The sequence below is a fragment of the Ricinus communis genome, chromosome 10 (assembly GCF_019578655.1).
Source record: "Ricinus communis isolate WT05 ecotype wild-type chromosome 10, ASM1957865v1, whole genome shotgun sequence".
Lineage (NCBI taxonomy): Eukaryota > Viridiplantae > Streptophyta > Magnoliopsida > Malpighiales > Euphorbiaceae > Ricinus > Ricinus communis.
Window position 1 is genome coordinate 14,466,752 of NC_063265.1, and position 18,825 is coordinate 14,485,576.

The 18,825-nt window shown below is 34.4% G+C and overlaps 2 protein-coding genes across 2 annotated transcripts; both read left to right on the forward strand.

The window, feature by feature from the left end:
• Positions 1-720: 720 nt before the first annotated feature.
• Positions 721-2,151, forward strand: LOC8284546. Its single transcript, XM_002519507.2, has one exon. The coding sequence runs from the start codon at positions 721-723 to the stop codon at positions 2,149-2,151; it is 1,431 nt and encodes a 476-aa protein (XP_002519553.2).
• Positions 2,152-4,234: 2,083 nt separating this feature from the next.
• On the forward strand, positions 4,235-6,107 carry LOC8284545. The gene has a single exon (XM_002519506.3). It carries the CDS (start codon positions 4,448-4,450, stop codon positions 5,846-5,848), a length of 1,401 nt encoding a protein of 466 aa, XP_002519552.2. The 5' UTR covers positions 4,235-4,447; the 3' UTR covers positions 5,849-6,107.
• The last annotated feature ends 12,718 nt before the right edge of the window (positions 6,108-18,825 follow it).

Here is an 18,825-nt window from a genome sequence, read left to right on the forward strand (position 1 = left end):
AAATCAATTATTCTACAAAACAATAATTAATGTGATCTAATTGAATGGGAAGTTGAATCTGAGCCAGTTACTGAACCACTACCGTAATTTAGAATCTCAAAATCTTAATAAAAATGACATATTTTAGTATTTAAAATTGATGTTGATGTATTATTAAATAAATTTTATTAAAATTGTTGGATCTATATTAGCTAATAGCTGATCTCAAATAAAAAAATTATAAAATTTTAAATTAATTTACATAATTTTTAAGAAGTATAATCAAAGTCCGTTAAGAACTATACTTGTTCACTTATTAGTCTTCATTTTAAATTATTTTATTTAGTTATTTAGGGAATTAGGAAAATTTATTAAAAGAGAAATGTGACAAACGTTCCATAATCTTTCCTCTTGTGATTCATGCATAAGAAACCAAACAAGACTTTTGGGTTGGGATAGTTGTGTGCTCCTAGAGTGAAGAAAGTGCAATAATATTTTTTGTTCCATCACCAATAATTACAACTGTGGACAAGACTATTAATTAATGATGCAGGAAAACCCGACAGCACAGTCACGCAGACGGTAGTCCCCACCCATTACCCTTTTCTTCACCTTGTCCTTAATGCTTCCCCATCCTAACCCCATATCCACCATTGAAAATCTGTTCGCCTATAAGTAGGATCTCACAAAGCTCGAGATCTGCTCACTAATTATCAAATTTGGAGAGGAGAGAAAAGAAAAATGGCGCCATTCATTCCTAGATATTCTGTCTTTAAATCAAACTATAGTGATAAGTATTTACGCTATGTTAATGAATCAGAGTCGCTGTACCGATATGTTCGATGCGATGGGGAAGATATCGTGAGTCCGTTCGCCAAATTCAAAGTAGAGACGGCAACAAAAAGTGCTGACTTTGTCCACATAAGATGCTGTTTTAGCAACAAATACTGGCGGCGAAATAATGAGGAAGGCGACTACATCATTGCAGCAGCGGACAAGCCAGATGAGGACGAATCCAAATGGTCGTGTACCCTGTTCAAGCCCATCCAGTTCCTTGATGACAAAACATTCCGTTTCCAGCACGTCCAGCTTGGACACAATGTATGGTTTAATCGATCGGCTAACGAATACAGGGGTTGCTTAATTGCAAGGTATTCCGTTCCTGAATTGGCGGGGGCCGATCTTTTTACGGTTACCAACTGGGAATCATTGGTGATATTGCCCAAACACGTAGTGTTTAAGGGCGATAATGGAAAATATCTACGATACCGTGGTGAGGGTGGCGACGACCATATGGAATTTGGGTCTGATGATATTGGTGCTACAAAAGTTGCCAACGAAGTTTTCACCAATTTTGATGGAAGCATCCGTGTGAAGCATGATTACAATGGAAAATTCTGGAAGGCTACCCCAAATTGGATATATCCCGTCTCCACTGACACTTCTGCTACACCAGAAACATCGTTTTGGCCAGTCAATCTCCAGAAAGACAATCTCATCGCTCTTAAGAACTTGGGCAACGACAGATTTTGTCGTAGAACCAATTATGGTGGCACAGTTGATTGTCTGGCTGCTGCCTCCTGGGCCACAACTATAGACCTAGAGGCCAATCTGGCGGTGGAAGAGCCATTGGTTGCGAGGGACATTTACGACGTTGATTTTCATCTCGATGACATAAGGGTTTACAATGAACAGGTCCTAGTCATGGCATCCGACGAAACCACTAACCAGTCAGACACAGAAATAAAAGACTCTGCGCTGGCATTGGCGTACGAAGACACTAGGACGAGCAGTTATAAGACTAGCACGTCGGTGAAGACCAGTGTTGAAATGAGTTTCTCCGCCACCATTCCAATCATTGAAGGTCTACTAGATATCGGACTGTCGTCTTCATTCTCAGTAGAGTTCGGGAAGAAATACTCATGGGGCGACGAAAAGAAAAAGACCAACAAGCTATCTGCTACTATCAAAGTTGTAGTGCCTCCAAGGACTAAGGTGAAAGTGGAGCTGGTGGCCACAAAAGGAGTTTGCGATGTGCCATTTTCTTATGCTCAACGAGACACTCTCACCAATGGCAAACAGATTACTTACGTTAAAGATGATGGTGTCTATACTGGTACCAATTACTTTGGATTCGATTTTGTGGTCAAGGAGGAGAAACTCGCCGCATGATCTTCATCACATGATGAAATTGCTGTATGCATATACCACAAATGCCGAATTTCACTTTCTCTTCAATAATTCTCTTTCTTCTTCTTCTTCTTCTTCTTCTTTTTTTTTTTTCTTTTTTTTCTGTGATTAATAAGTGACTGTAATGGTCTTGTCTTCCAATTTGCTTTCTGGGTATGACCGCTGCTTGCACTCAATAAGATGTAATGTGATCTGGTATCTACATGTCAATTACTGAAAAATAATTGCCAAAATGTGTTACTTGTATCTCATTTTTATGAGAAAATAAATATAAAAAAACGAGTTTGTAATTAATTTTTATGATTGTGAAATCGTCAATTTAAATCTCAGTCACAGTTTACTAACATATATAAACTGCAGCATTTGTTACCATTTGTGATTTCACTTTTTTTCTGATATCACTTTATATTTTACCTTTGCACTTCTCTTAATTTTCTTTTTGGTGTCTCTTAACAAATAATGTTAGATCCCATAGGTCACTACAAAATGAATACAAATCCATCCATTGTAACTATAAAGCATGGCAATTTCACTTATATGTCACTATAGTTTAACAAATACAACATTGGATTTAATTTCTCATAACACTTTATAATGACTTTTGGACCTCTCTTAAAATCTTTTGTCTCTTACAAATAATGATAGATCTCATAGGTCACTACAAAATGAAAACAAAGCTAGTATGAAATGAAACTCCTAAATTATTGGATTTCCTTGAATGGACCCTTCTATTTTTCTTTATATATATTTAAATGTAGTTATTTCAATCGGAACTTCACTTTTTAAGACACATCTGAACTTGTTTTAAATCTATTTAAAAAATATTATTTTTTTATTCATGTTATATCAAATCCCATTAATACTATTTGCATACTATTCAAATCCACTTAAATTTATTTATATTTTACTTACAATACATATAAAAATATGAATAGAGGTGAGCATATAAATTTAATTAATAATTATTTATAGTCTTATAATTAATTAATAAATTAAATTAATATAAAAAATATAAGTAATATACTATTTCTTAAAATAAATAATTAAAATTCAATTAAGAATGAATGATATAAATTCATAATAATCACTAAAAAGTTATTTATAATATATATTTAAAAATATTATTTTTAAGATAAAAGAGTAATGGTGAGAAATGGTCATTCTTCTATTTGAAATTTAAGGCACTACGGTTGTATATATATAGTCAATAATTCAAGAGTCAGATTTATAATGAATTTTGAATTTTCTTTCAATATTAAATCCTAGTTATTTTACATTAATCAGATACACATTTATATAATTAATGAGTTATACAAAGTGTATTCATAAAAAATTAAAATTTCTAAAGATATTTAACATAATATTTAAATAGATATGTCTATTTTATTAATAAACACCCAATTATCTTTATAAATTTAGATAGAGGCAGAGATACTAATTAAAGAACCTTTTTCATAACATTAAAACTCTACAAATAGTAAATTTAAAATAAAAATAAAAATTAAATAACAAAACAACTTATAATAATGCAAATAAAAATTGGCAGCTAAATGAAAATAATAACCAATCAAACAAAGTTTAGAAATTTAAGTAATATATTATTAAATAGACATGGGCTACTCGTATATATTATCAAACTCTAAATGAATCTACAACTGATATTAAAAATTAAATACAAAAACCAATAACATATTTATTAAATTTAATTTATTAAAGGCAAGTGAGATCCGATATCCAAAACCACGTGAAACCAGCGGGGCCTACCATGTGCGCAGTTTCTGGGTTTGATGATATTGAAGAAATAAATAAAATTATGAACGTCAACTGGAAAAAATCATTAAATAAGAGGAAAGGACAATATGATTAGGAAAAGTTGTTGGCAATATTGATTGTTGACAGACAATATAATTATTACGCACCCATAACGAAGATAATATTGAAGATAAAATAAAATAAAATAAACCCAGAAGAGAAGAGGTGCGCATGCATGCATGAAATTATGAGGGGGCCAAACACTGTTATCCTGTCTCGTTTCTTTTTTTTTTTTTTTTTTTTTTTTTCATTTCTTATTATTCATGAAACAAATCAGAGAGGTTATTTTCTCATAATTTAATTGAATTATTATTTGCTTTTGTCTGGTCTGTAAAGACTTGTAGAGATCAGAATTTTGCTATATGTAGTAGTGCAGAAGAGGGCTGCAGATGCACTGGCAACTGAAAACAAATTAAGCACTCACCAACTCACATATATCCGATCAAATTGCATAGGATAGAAAAACATGGCACCCGTGATTCCCAGGTTCTGTGTCTTCAAATCAAACTATGCCGGGAAGTATTTGCGTTACGTTCAAGAAGAAAAGCAGCGCAGGTTGATCCGATGCGACGGCGACGATATCTGGGATCCGTTATCCAAGTTCAGAGTGGAGAAAGCAAAGAGCAATAAAGACTTGGTCCACATAAGATGCTCTTACAGCAACAAATACTGGCGGCGTAATGGGGAGGTGACGGATTTAATCGCTGCGGCAGCTGATGCGGCAGACGAAGACCCATCCAAATGGTCATGCACGTTGTTCAAGCCCCTCGCAAAAGATGACAAAACATTTCGTTTTCAGCACGTCCAGAGTGGGAACAACGTATGGTATCTGCGGTCAGATAATGAAGACCGGGGTTGCTTAATTGCCAGATATTCGTACGAAGAGCCAGATGGAGGCGATCTCTTCACAATCACTGATTGGGAATCCTTGGTGATATTGCCCAAACATGTGGCGTTCAAGGGCGATAATGGGAAATATCTACGTTACCGCGGCGAAGGTGGTGACGAACACATGGAATTCGGAGCTACTGACATTGGTGATAATAAGGTTGGAGAGCAAATCTTCAGCAATCCTGATGGAAGTATCTGCTTGAAGCACGATTCCAATGGAAAATTCTGGAGGGCTACCCCAAATTGGATATATCCAGACACAACGAGCGCTTCCGGCTCTGACCCAGCAACACTGTTTTGGCCAATCAAACTTCAGGGCAATGCTATCGCCCTCCGTAGCACGGGCAACGACAGATTTTTGCGCAGAACTGATTATGGTGGTACAGTGGACTGTCTCGCTGCAGCATCTTGGGCCACGACTATTGACAGGCAGAGCCACCTGGCGGTGGAAGAGCTTATCAAAGTGAGGCAAATTTATAATGTGGTGTACAGATTGGAGGATGCTAGAATTTATGACGAAACGCCCATGACATTGGCTCGCTCCTGTGTCTCTAACATGACTCAACAGACTGAAACATTAGAGGTGACAATGTCGTACACAGAGGCCTGGAAGTACGAATGGAATACTGGTGTTTCAATGGCATCTTCTTTTAGTATGAAATTCTCAGCTGGGATTCCGATGATCACGGATATTTCCATTGAAGTGAAGGATTCGAGGGAAGATGAATACGAGTGGGGAACTGTGGTAGATGGGTCTTTCAGTTTGACAAAAACAATCCCAGTTAGCGTGCCGCCAATGACTAAAACGACAGTTAGACTTCTTGCAACGCTTGGTTCTTGCGACGTTCCCTTCTCCTACACTCAGCAAGACACCCTTACTAATGGGCAGTTAGATGTTTCTGTCAAGCACGACGGTCTTTATACTGGTGCCAATTGCTACAAATTTCGCACTGAGACCTCAGAGGAAAAGTTGTAATCTGAAAGAAAAATCACCTGAAAATGAAACTGCTACAGGTTTACCAACCTTGTTAGCAGCACTGCATTTACCAACCTTGTGAACGCATGCACTTATCCTAAATAATTGGTGTAAGCCATTGTCGCTGGGCTTTCTTTTTCTGAAAATTAATCGCAGTTGTGTTGCTTCTTAATCATCAAATATCAATAAATAAATTCTCCTGAAAAATGAAAACGAATATTGAATAAATAAATATTTTCTGATCTGGTTAGGGATTTTACAGACTTGAGCAATTTTTAGATATCTATGTGTTTCTATTATCTGCTAATAATAATTTGCTATATTATTTATTTCATAAGAACTGCGAATTGCTAATATTTTCTTAGAGGCAGAAGTTGAATATTTAACATTTAAAACAAACAATAAGATTTTATTTAATTTTATTTTATTTTGACAAGCAAAAAACTTAACCCATTAATTGTTATGTATCATGGTGACATATTGAATGATAAGTTTTGCCAATTTTGCTCTTTGATTAATGGGTTATTTAGGAAGAAGAGGAGAGAAACCAATGGAAAGGAAATTTTTTCTCTACAAACTTATCTACTTGAACATAACTTTTCCGGCATCACCACCAATCCACCATTTAAACCTTCAAGATGAGTGTTTTTATTTTATTAATTCGGCCTTTAAATAGTAAGAGAATTAATCATATCCACATAATAAGAATTCTCATAGATATTTTCACAAAGATAACTATTTTCTAGTATTGGTTTTATAATGAATAAAAAAATAGATTAAATAAGATGATCGAATATATTTATACATAAAGACATTAATTTTTCATAAAATTGGCATAAATAGAGCTAAATATAATTTATTTATTAAAATGAAATATATTTTTCCATTTCAGTTCAACATTGTGATTCATAAAGAATTAAAAGAAAGAAAAATTAAATGTCAAATGTTTTAACATCCAGATAGGAATATCTTTCCCGTAAGTTTAGGTTTGATATTTGCACACTTGAATTTTGGTGGTCATTTCAATTCCATTATATGTGCTAGCTCCACCTTCCCACATGGAATGTTGCTGCTATAGTTAAATAGAACAACTACTACAGTTTGCTGAAGAGGCTCTAAAATTTTTGAAGCTAAAATTGCTAATCTTAACTTTTAATGTGATTGGATAAGATAAAAAAAATATTAAAAAAAATAATCAACCGAAATTTTTCTTTATTTTAAGACTTTTCTTTTTCAAACTAACCTTTGGATTGCACTGATTCCATGGACAATATAATTGATCTATAATGATAGGAATCTAAACATTTTTCACTATAATATGTTCAAAATGTATATCAGATACAACGCCATCATATGATGCAGGTCAAGTCTTTATTCTCACTCCATTAGCAGTATCGAAGAAGGTACAATTCTTCACAAAAAGTCCAAAATACAAGTTCTTCATCCTTAAACTTTCCTAAGTTCCCCATACTAATTTCATGTATGGGTTTGCATCTAGCATTAGTGATCCATACTTGTTGGCTACCATCACCGAGAGAGATGCAGTCGTCGCCATTGCTAATATTTGAATAAATAATGTTGATCCCATTTGATCGTTCCATATAAATACTATCCGTGTTGATATTAGTTGCAGGTGTAGTAGTTGTAAAGTGCTGAAAAGTGAGGTTTTTACATCCTAAAATATTGATATGAAAATTCTTTCTCTGAATAAAAACTATATTTTGGACAATGCTATTAGTGAGAAAATTGAACTTTAAATTCTGTGCAATTTTTAAATGAACAAAAACATATGGAGAAAGTTTTATTATTATCACTGTAAAACAATATTGTAAGATAATAAATATGTGTAAAATATTGTTTTGATACACTTAGAATTGGAAGTAACTTGCATTTAGAATTTTGGGCACAATTATTTTTCTTCCATGCAATTTCTCCTTGCCCATCAAAAGTTCCTCTCCCGTTTACTATAAACTGATCAATATACGAAAAAGTGATCCAACTATCTACTTTAATATGTATACTAGGGTTCATTGGTATCTTTATTATTTCTGGAAGGACCTTTTATAATACCTTTACAAGGACCTTTTATATCTGCCCTACTTAGACTATATCTTTATCTGATTCCATTGTTCCATATGCATCTTTCCAAGCACTTATTGATTAGGAAACTCCTGGACACTAGAACTAGAAGCACTGAAAAATAAGACCCCATAATAAAAAGGCATTAACCAAACAACAACTCCACGAGATACCAAGCATTAACACAAATATGACATAGGCAGACAGTAAGACTAGATAATTAACACTTGGTCTGGGCCTCAATATAGGCCATTGACAAAGGCAAACATGATCAAAACCCATACCTCATGGTTAATACAGCAAGTCTTCGAATTCTACTATGACATTTTGTTACGCATAATAAGGTAAGAGCTTTTCAAAAGTGTTATATTGCTCTCTATATAGGAACTTGAAATATCCTTTTGCCTAATATTTGAAGGTAGAAAACTTAGACAATGCTTAGTGTTATGTTGCAATAAATAGGTGAACATTACATCCTTAGAAATTGTCTAATTTACACATATTTCAATCATTTGATTTACTGATATATATATATATACCGATTTTATATACATAAATTTCCACTCTATATTTAGAAATGTATGTCCCTTTAAATCTAATTCTATTTTTAAATTTAGTATCAAATGAAATTTGGATTGACATGCCTACCTTAATAGAAATAATCTGGTCGCAGTGATATCAATACATTAATGTACTGATTCAGAAAGTTTAGCACAACAGAAATCCTATTGATAGCTAGTGAGCTTATGAGTCAAAGTTGATACATATTTATTGATAAATGATGTGTTAATCATATAATATAAAAATATAAAATATTTATATAAAAGTATAATTATTCTAATTAATCTATTAATCATGGTGTATATATCTAGATAATAATTTGTCTATATATTTATTTTATACGTTTGTCTTAAGATTTATTTGATTGTTGGTCTTAGACTGGGCCTTAGCCTAACTCTGTTGGGTCTAGAATTTTGTATATTTGGACTTTATGTCCAACTGAGAAAAAGGGCAAAAAGAAGTCAAACAAAGCATGGACACTTTCTGATCTTTATGTGATCCAGCATTTGTATTGGGCTAAATGTCTTTTCTGGCTAAAATCTTGATACGTGCATATCAATTGAGACTGAAATTATGGCATGTTAATATAATTATTGTACATCAATGAAATAATATTAAATGTACATATCTAGAAAATTCATTATTAATTATTTTTAAAAATATATTTACTATACTGCTTTTACAATTTATTTAACTAGTAAATATAAATTATTAATAATTATCATTATATTTATATTAATGATGCATATGGTATTCGAGACATTTTCATCCTTCCTTCTTTACTGCTAGGACTCATACTGGAGGATAATTTGAAACTAAGAGGAAGTGGGGTAGAAATTGACTTACAATCTTGCATATTGAAGCGTCGTAAGACCTTCTTCAAATAATTTTTCTGAGAAAGTCAAATCTTCCTATTGTTTCTGTCTCGGTGAATTTGCATCCTTAGAATCTTGTTTGCCGGTCCCAAGTCCTTCATTTCAAATTCCCTAGCCAACTGTGCCTTTAGTTCTTCAATATGATCTTTGTCAGGGCCTACACAACATGTCATCTACATACAACAGTAAGATAATAAAATCACTTTTACCAAATCTCTTGAAATATGCACAAGGGTCTGCATTAAGTCTGTTGTATCCAAGGCTTATGATGAAGGAATCAAATCTTTTATACCAACACCTCGGCGCCTGCTTTAAACCATATAAAGATTTGTTCAACCTACAAACCAAATTCCCCTTTCCTTTTTCTTCAAAACCTTCTGGCTGGAGCATATAAATTCTTCCTTAAGATCTCCATGAAGAAAAGCTGTTTTCACATCTAGCTACTCTAGATGTAAGTTAAATGTAGCACACATCACCAAGACTACTCGAACAGTTGTTAATCGAACCACAGAGGAAAATATTTCGTTGAAGTCAATCCCCTCCTTCTAAACATATCCTTTCACCACCATTCTTGCACGAAACCGCTCCACTTGATCATCGCTATTTCTTTTAATCTTAAAGACCCATTTGTTGCCAATGGCCTTTCTTCCTTGTGGTAGTGGCATAAGCTTCCAAGTCTTGTTTTTATGTAGAGCTTCCATCTCTTCTTGCATTGTTGCCATCCACTGAGATGCATCTAAAACTGCTCATTGCTTCTTGGAGAGTTGATAGCTCCCCTTCCTCAGTTAGAAGACAGTATGCGATATTGCTGCCTATATTATAATCTTTCTGCCAGGTGGTGTAAATTTTATACGTTTTCCCTTTCCAAGTTCTGACTCTCCAAACTCGGATGGCTCTTCAAACTCGACCGGTTCTTCCTCTTCGTGCTCAGCCGAAGAATCTTCTTATAGACTTTCTTTCCACCCTGTATAGTTGTAGTCTCCGAATTTTCTTTTAAAGTGCTATCATCTTCTCCCTTCAATTTATCTTCTAAGAAGATTACATCCTCGTGATTATAACCTCTGGGGGATCCCATGGTGATACCCTTCACACCATCGAAGATATCCCAAGAACAAACACTTCCTAGATTTTGGATCCAGCTTTGTAGTTTCTTGGATATTATACATAACATACACATGACTTCCAAATATATGGAGTTTTGAATAATCAACTGGCTTCCCACCCACATCTCCATTGGTGTCTTTTGATCAATTCTTTGTAGATGGAGACCCCAGGTTAATCACATAACATGCGGTGTTAAGCGCCTCGTGCAGAATACCTTATTTAGGCTGGGCTCCCAACAATGCTCTAGTTCTTTCTAACAGAGTTCGTTCATCCGCTTCCGCCACTCCATTTTGTTGAGGAGTGTATGCCGTAGTGAACTGCCTCTTGATGCCTTCTTACTTGCAAAAGCTATTAAATTCATTACTTGTGTATTCTCCTCCATTATCTGTCCTCAAACACATGATCTTATTCCCTGAATCAAGTTCAACCCGTACTTTGTAAGTTTTGAAAACTGCAAATACATCTCCCTTGCTCTTGATAGGATACACTAAACATCTCCTGGAGTAATCATCGATGAAGGACACAAAGTACTTAGCTCCTCCTAGTGATGAAACTGGTGCTTGCCATACATCAAAGTGAACTAATTCTAGAACATCCTTGCTTCTAGAATTGGATGTATCGAACTGAGTCGATTTTGCCGCTTGTTATGCAATGCTCACAAAAGGGTAATGATACATTTGTGAGACCAGGAAGTAGATTTTTCTCAGCAAGAACCTTCATGCCTTGTTCAGACATATGTCCAAGCTTCTGATGCCACACCATTGTAGATCTCTCGCTTGAACTACTTGAAGCAAAAGATGCTTCTGCTTCATGCACAGTCTCTCCCAAAAATATATACAAATTAGCAACAATTTTTTCTCCTTTCATAATTACAAGCGCTCCTCGGCTAATCTTCATGATTCCTCTCTGAACTTTGATAATGCAATTAAGATCATCCAGCTATCCCAGAGATAACAAATTCTTCTTCAGACCTTCCACATGTCGCACTCCTTGAATAGTGCGGATTGTACCGTCATACATCTTCAACCTGATAGTTCCAATGCCTATGATTTTTAAGACATTATCTTCACAACCATACACAGATCCTCCTAAAATAGGTTCATAATGATGGAACCATTTTCTTCGAGAGGTCATGTGATAAGTTGCTCTTGAGTCAAGAAGCCATACATCAGCAAATCTCTTCCTGCTCTTAGTTGATATTGTTGCTTCACAGCACAATACATTTCCATCATTCGAAGTGCATGCCACATTTCCTTGAGGATTGGAATTCTTCAGACTCCAACAATCCCTCTTCAGGTGACCTTTCTTACCACAATAGTAGCATTTATAATTCTTCTTACTTTTTGATTTTGATCTACCATGATTGTGACTCCCATTTGAACCACGTTCTGTTGATCTCCTCTCATCACCATCAAGGCTTCCACCCATTGTGAACTGCACCGCCGCTTGTCTTCTTTGTTCCTTTCTACGATTTTCTTCTTCAAGAATAGCTACCGCTATATCATCAAAGACTAGAATTTCGGTAACAACATTATTTGTCAAACTGATGATGAGTTGATCATACGAATCAGGTAGACTTTGGAGTAGAAGTTCTGCACGTTCTTGTGACTCTATTTTATAGCCCAGAGATGTGAGTTGAGAAAATAGAGTATTCAAGACATTAAGGTGCTCTGTCACTGAAGTAGATTTTGACATTCTTAATGTGTAAAGTTTCCTCTTAAGCAAAATTTTGTTGTGTAATGACTTGGCTTCGTACAGTCTAGTGAGGTAGTCCCAAATCTCCTTCGCTTTTCTTTTCTTCACTCTGGACAAGATCCCATCTGCAAGTGCCAGATGAAGGTTTGCAATAGCATTCCCATCCATCTCGTTCCACTTATTATCATCTGTGAGTGTTGTCGGTTGTTCACTGATTGTCGCAAGACAATTGTCTTTTCTCAATACAGCCTTTATCTTTAATTTCCACAATGAGAAATTACTCCTATTGAACTTTTCAATCTCAAATTTTGCCGCCATTGCTTCTATCACAAACGGTGCCTTTTAGCTTGTAAAATGAACCGCAGTAATGAACACAACTCACTAGGTAAGTTTCCAGGAAAGATTGGAGGGTCACAAGCGGACCTCTTAAATACCAATTTCCTTAGATAGAATCTTCCCCAAATTGTAAGTATTCTTACTACTCCACACAAGCTCTTTTGCACCAAAGAAACCTCAAAAAATCCTCTTCTGATGTGAAAGATCAGACTGAGCTGCAACCACCGAATTTTAAGAAATTTCTTGCTAATCAAGCTCTGATACCAATTGTAGAAAAATATGAACCTGATAGAGCAAAATCACAGCTAATGATTTGAGAAAATAAAGATAAAGTAAGACAAAATACACAATAGAACACACAGATTTACGTAAAAAATTCCTAAACAAATTACGGTAAAAACCACGGGCAAGGATAGAAGAATTTTACTATAAGAAAATAATAGAAGTTACAAACTCTCTATTTATAAAGGAGAAAATATTAAAATTCTCTCTTTATAATAGGAGAAAAATAATTGCTTAACTCTCTAATATTTTTCTCTTATTTTTTGGATGATAGAATAACAAGGTGAGACTTCTATTATATAGGCTTGGAAGGTACCTCAACTGTAGCACCCTTAGTTATTATAATAATAATTCATATATATATAAATAAATAAAGAACCCTTTTATTTATTTATTTTTCTTTTCTCCCCTATCTCCCACTTTTCTCTCCTTTCTTTCCTTCCACCCTCTTCCTCTCCCTCGCTCTTCCCCACGACTGCAAGCCCCCGCTGCTCTCCCCTCACTTCTCTGGCTGGCGCTCTCGGCAGCAGCCTTCCCTTCCTCCTTCCGGTCGATGTTGTCAAGATTAAGATGTAGGGGGTCGATTAGCGCGCCTCGGGCGTAGGCCGCATGATCGACATCGGGACGAGTTCCTCACCCGAAAACCGAGAGCAACCCTCCTCTGTCGGAAAATCCTTGGCAAGCCTGGCGCAAGGTGTCGGGTGAGGAGCGACTTTCCGGCCCCTTCCGATCCGTCTTAGGCCCTTTCGACCAAAACTCTTGACTAGGACTCCACTCCGCTCCAAACCTTGACATTCGATTTCATTGGGACGGACCCGGTGACCCCGCCGACGAAATATTTTAATTTTTAACTCGGTATAATTTTATTTTAGACTCTGAAAAATTTTGTTATAATATTAGAAAGTCATTGTGGCTATTAATTGCTTGTGATAGGTAGTTTAAAAATAAATCAAATTAAATTATTTGGGTTGTGGTGTTTTGGAGTCGGGAAAATATTAATGCAGTTCTTGTGGCCCGGCTCCTGTTATTAAATTCCAGCATGTTTGATATGTTTTTGGCAGGTCCTGGACCCGTTTTACGGGGGGTAAATATCCGTAATTTATGGGAGATTCTATCAAACTTTCGGCAGATTCCTCGAGTCCAATTAAATTCTAGGCAGTCGACCTTAGGATCTAAGTTTAGGAGAAATTTTTGAATGTCTATTAATTGTATGTCTTTTGTTATTAGATAATTCAGCCTTGACCGCACCTCCACCCGTAGGGCGAGTGAGATCGAACGCATCAAATCTGTGAGTTAAAGTCATTTAATCATTGCACTATTGCTAAGTCTGATTTTAATATGCCATTTTAGAATTTGTGCTTAATATGATTATTAGTATCGCAAAATAAATGATTTCATTAGATAATGAAATTTATTATATGTGATGATTGCGAATTGGAAAATGTGGCTTTCGTAGAACATGCCACCTGATGGGTTACATCAGGACCGCGTGCGCACCGGTAATGATCATGGACATGTAATAAGATTTTTATGGGTTTGCCTTGGTCGAGCATGGCTCTCTGGGCTGATTTGAGTAAATTGTCGGAGTAAGGTCCCTGGTCGAGCATTGCTCTCTGGGCGCCGACTTATTTGGATACTTAAGTGACCAGACTGGAGGTAAGGTCACTAGTCGAGCATTGCTCTCTGGGCGCCAGTCTTATTGGATTAAGAGAGTCAAAATGGCTGTTAGAATTTGGGGTTAGGGTTCTACTGAGCCACTCGTCCCGTGAAAGTAAAAAAATGTCTTTATTTATTTATTCTCTCTCCTTTTTATCATTTTATTATTATGGTGTATGATTATATATTATGATTGTAATTATGTTCAGAAATTGGTATATTGTTTTGAATAATTAATATATCATGTGAAGTTGCAATATTCCTTAGATTATTTGATTTTAACTCACTCCCGAGACTGACAGTCTCAGTTGTAAATTTTTTTCAGGTGATAGTTAAAGACCTTCGCCGTCTACATTGTTGACAGTCCGACTTCTTCCTCTTCGGACTTTGTAATCTCCTTGCACTATTATACTTGTTTAATATTTACTCTAGATTACCCGCAGTAGGAAATTTTAATAATTGTTATAATCATTCTGGTCCATGTTGGACGTGTGGGAATACAAAGATCTGATAGCATTTAATTATGAATGTCTGTCGTGATTATCTTATAAGTTGTTAACTGATTATCTAAATTTTGTTCGGTAAGGCTTACTACGGGAGTTGGTGGCCTTAAGCCTACCCATTCCCTAGTGCCGGTCACGGGTCCACGGGTGGGGTCGTGACATCAACATTGTTAACTTAACAATGTCGGAGAAATACTCCTCAAAAATTAATAACTTAATAATGTGGGAGAGATACAAATCCCTAAATATCAACATTTAGATTTTCTTATAGTAAGAAATTATTAAACTTAAGGTGCCCATTTTCTATTTTTTTAAAACTGAATTCCTTTAAGTAAGAATAGAAGTTCTCTAGTATATACAACATAAACAAAAAGAAGAATACAAAAGAACCAACCATCAGTAGTTTTGCTTCTTGTAGATGGAAATCTTTTTATTTATGCCTGCCATAGTGTGAAAGAGACTGTTGGATTTAGAGGCTGGGCCTGTCCATAATGGGAAGCTCAGCCCATATAAAAATAAGAGAAAAAAACTATCAAGGTTACTTTTTTAAATTGAAAACTTCCCATGCATGAGGAAGTCTACGAGTATGTAAAGGAAGTGTTTATAGATGTAGATTTCCGACATTAAAATGAGGAAACATTCTCTGCAATTTTACAACTGATTATCAAAACAGTCTTTCCTGATCGATAATTCAAGTTTCGATCCACTTTCATAAGATAAAATTAAATGAAGCCGAATTATGCGCAACGGCAAAAGCAGTGGAGTTATCAGTCTCTCACCCATCCTTCAAAGGTAGACCAATTTTTACTGAATCTGATTCATGTATAACAATAGTCTTCTTCCTTCCATCGCATTCATCCATGTAATGTTTCTAGAATCAGCCAATCACAAAGCTGACGACTTAGCAAAATCGGTAGTTAATAGACCGAATGACTTTATTGCTTGGATGTGTGTTCTTTGGCAAGTGCTTATTGCTGAAGTACTGTGTAATTTTGCAGAAGCTGGGTTAATAGGCTTCACTTTGCTTCGAAAAGAGAGGTGGTATAGTGCTTGTTGGTCTATTTTGTTATGGTGATGACTCATGTTAAGTATTGATGCATGGTTGATTTCTGTAGCCGCTGCTTACGGTGCCATAGTTGGGATTCTGCAGAGCGTTTTCTATTTTAGGCTGCAATATTCTGCAGTTCTTGTGATTTATGTTCTGCCCATTTGGTGATGTGCAGCAGCAATTATATGTTGTCTTCTTCTAATTCTCTTGTGTATTTGTTTTCATGGGTATAAGGGAAAGCACTGTGTAGTTAATTATTCCATCTTTTTCTCTCTTTTATAAATTAACAAAAGAAGTTGATCATCAAAAAATACCAGTAACAATGGTAATCATTTATAAAGAAATATAATCATTTTAAAAGAAGTTAACACAAGTGGTTAATATATATTTTGGTTTTAGGAAAACAAGAAAACTATAAAAATAAAATATAAACTAATTAACAGAGAAAGGAAATTTTTTCAAAATTTTTAGTTTCCTCAAAATAAACCACCTAAAAGGCCTTATTTAACCAAGAAAGCCAATAAGCATATTCCAGATAAATTATGTCATGGACCGGCTCATACATGATTGTGAACCTTGAATAATCTTATATTTATTTAGAGATATATATATATATAGTTGTAAAGTGTTGAAAAAGTGAGGTTTTTTGCATCCTAAAATATTAACGTGAAAATTCTTGCTCTGAATAGAAGTTATATTTTGGATAATGCTATTAGTGACAAAATTGAACCTTAAACTCTTGAACAATTTTTAAATGAAGAAAAACATATGGAGAAAGTTTTGTTAGTACTATTGTAAAACAATATTGTAAGATAATAAATATGTGTATGATATTGTTTTGATACACTTACAATTGGAAGTGACTTGCATTTATAATTTTGGGCACAATTATTTTTCTTCCATACAATTTCTCCTTGCCCATCAAAAGTTTCTCTCCCCTTTACTATAAACTAATCAATATACGAAAAAGTAAACTGACTATCTACTTTAATATATGTACTAGAATCTATTAGTGCCTTTATTACTTCTCGAAGGACCTTTTACAACTATTTTTTATATCTGCTCCACTTAGAATATATACTCTTTCAAAAATTACAATTTTGTCTGATCTCATTGTTCCATATGTATCTTTCCAAGCACTTACATTCGAATTAGACATTAATTTTCTAGCTCCTACAATAGTTATTGATTAGGAAACTCCTAGACACTAGAACTAGAAGCACTAAAAAATAAGACCACATAATAAAAAGGCATTAACCAAGCAACAACTCCATGAGATACCAAGTATTAACACAAATATGACATGGGCAGACAGTAAGACTCGATAATTAACACCATGGTCTGGGGCTCAATATAGGCCATTGGCAAAGGCAAATATGATCAAAACCCGTACCTCATGGTTTATACAGCAAGTCTCCGAATTCTACTATGATATTCTGTTACGCATAATAAGGTAAGAGCTTTTCAAAAGTGTTATGTTGCTCTCTATATAGGAACTTGAAATATCCTTTTGCCTAATATTTGAAGGTAGAAAACTTAGACAATGCTTAGTGTTATGTTGCAATAAATAGGTGAACATTACATCCTTAGAAATTGTCTAATTTACACATATTTCAATCATTTGATTTACTGATATATATATATATACCGATTTTATATACATAAATTTCCACTCTATATTTAGAAATGTATGTCCCTTTAAATCTAATTCTATTTTTAAATTTAGTATCAAATGAAATTTGGATTGACATGCCTACCTTAATAGAAATAATTTGGTCGCAGTGATATCAATACATTAATGTACTGATTTAGAAAGTTTAGCACAACAGAAATCCTATTGATAGCTAGTGAGCTTATGAGTCAAAGTTGATACATATTTATTGATAAATGATGTGTTAATCATATAATATAAAAATATAAAATATTTATATAAAAGTATAATTATTCTAATTAATCTATTAATCATGGTGTATATATCTAGATAATAATTTGTCTATATATTTATTTTATACGTTTGTCTTAAGATTTATTTGATTGTTGGTCTTAGACTGGGCCTTAGCCTAACTCTGTTGGGTCTAGAATTTTGTATATTTGGACTTTATGTCCAACTGAGAAAAAGGGCAAAAAGAAGTCAAACAAAGCATGGACACTTTCTGATCTTTATGTGATCCAGCATTTTGTATTGGGCTAAATGTATTTTCTGGCTAAAATCTTGATACGTGCATTTCAATTGAGACTGAAATTATGACATGTTAATATAATTATTGTACATCAGTGAAATAATATTAAATGTACATATCTAGAAAATTCATTATTAATTATTTTTAAAAATATATTTACTACTCGCTTTTACAATTTATTTAACTAGTAAATATAAATTATTAATAATTATCATTATATTTATATTAATGATGCATATGGTATTCGAGACATTTTCATCCTTTCTTCTTCTGCGCTTATCGCTAGGACTCACATAATTGGAGATAATTTGAAACTAAAGTGAAGGGTGGGGTGAGAAATTGACATCTTTGATTGAAGTGTGAACCTTCGAAATAATTGAAGCCAAATCTTCCTATTGTCTGGTTGGTGAATCTGTTGCATCTTAGTCTTGCTCTGGTCCCAAGTCCTTCATTTCAAATTCCCTAGCCAATCTGTAGTCTTCATATGATCTTTGGACACCCTTTACCATGGCTGCCTTCACTGACAATCGTGATAATAAAATCACTTTTACCAAATCTCAAATATGCCAAATTGTACTCATTGTTGTATCCAAGGCTTATGATGAAGGAATCAAATCTTACAATACCTCGCACCGCTTTAAACCATATAAAGATTTGT

What these genes read in the sequence shown, in the direction of transcription:
- LOC8284545 (XM_002519506.3), top strand. Translation starts at nt 4,448, where the DNA reads ATGGCACCCGTGATTCCCAGGTTCTGTGTCTTCAAATCAAACTATGCC.
- LOC8284546 (XM_002519507.2), top strand. Translation starts at nt 721, where the DNA reads ATGGCGCCATTCATTCCTAGATATTCTGTCTTTAAATCAAACTATAGT.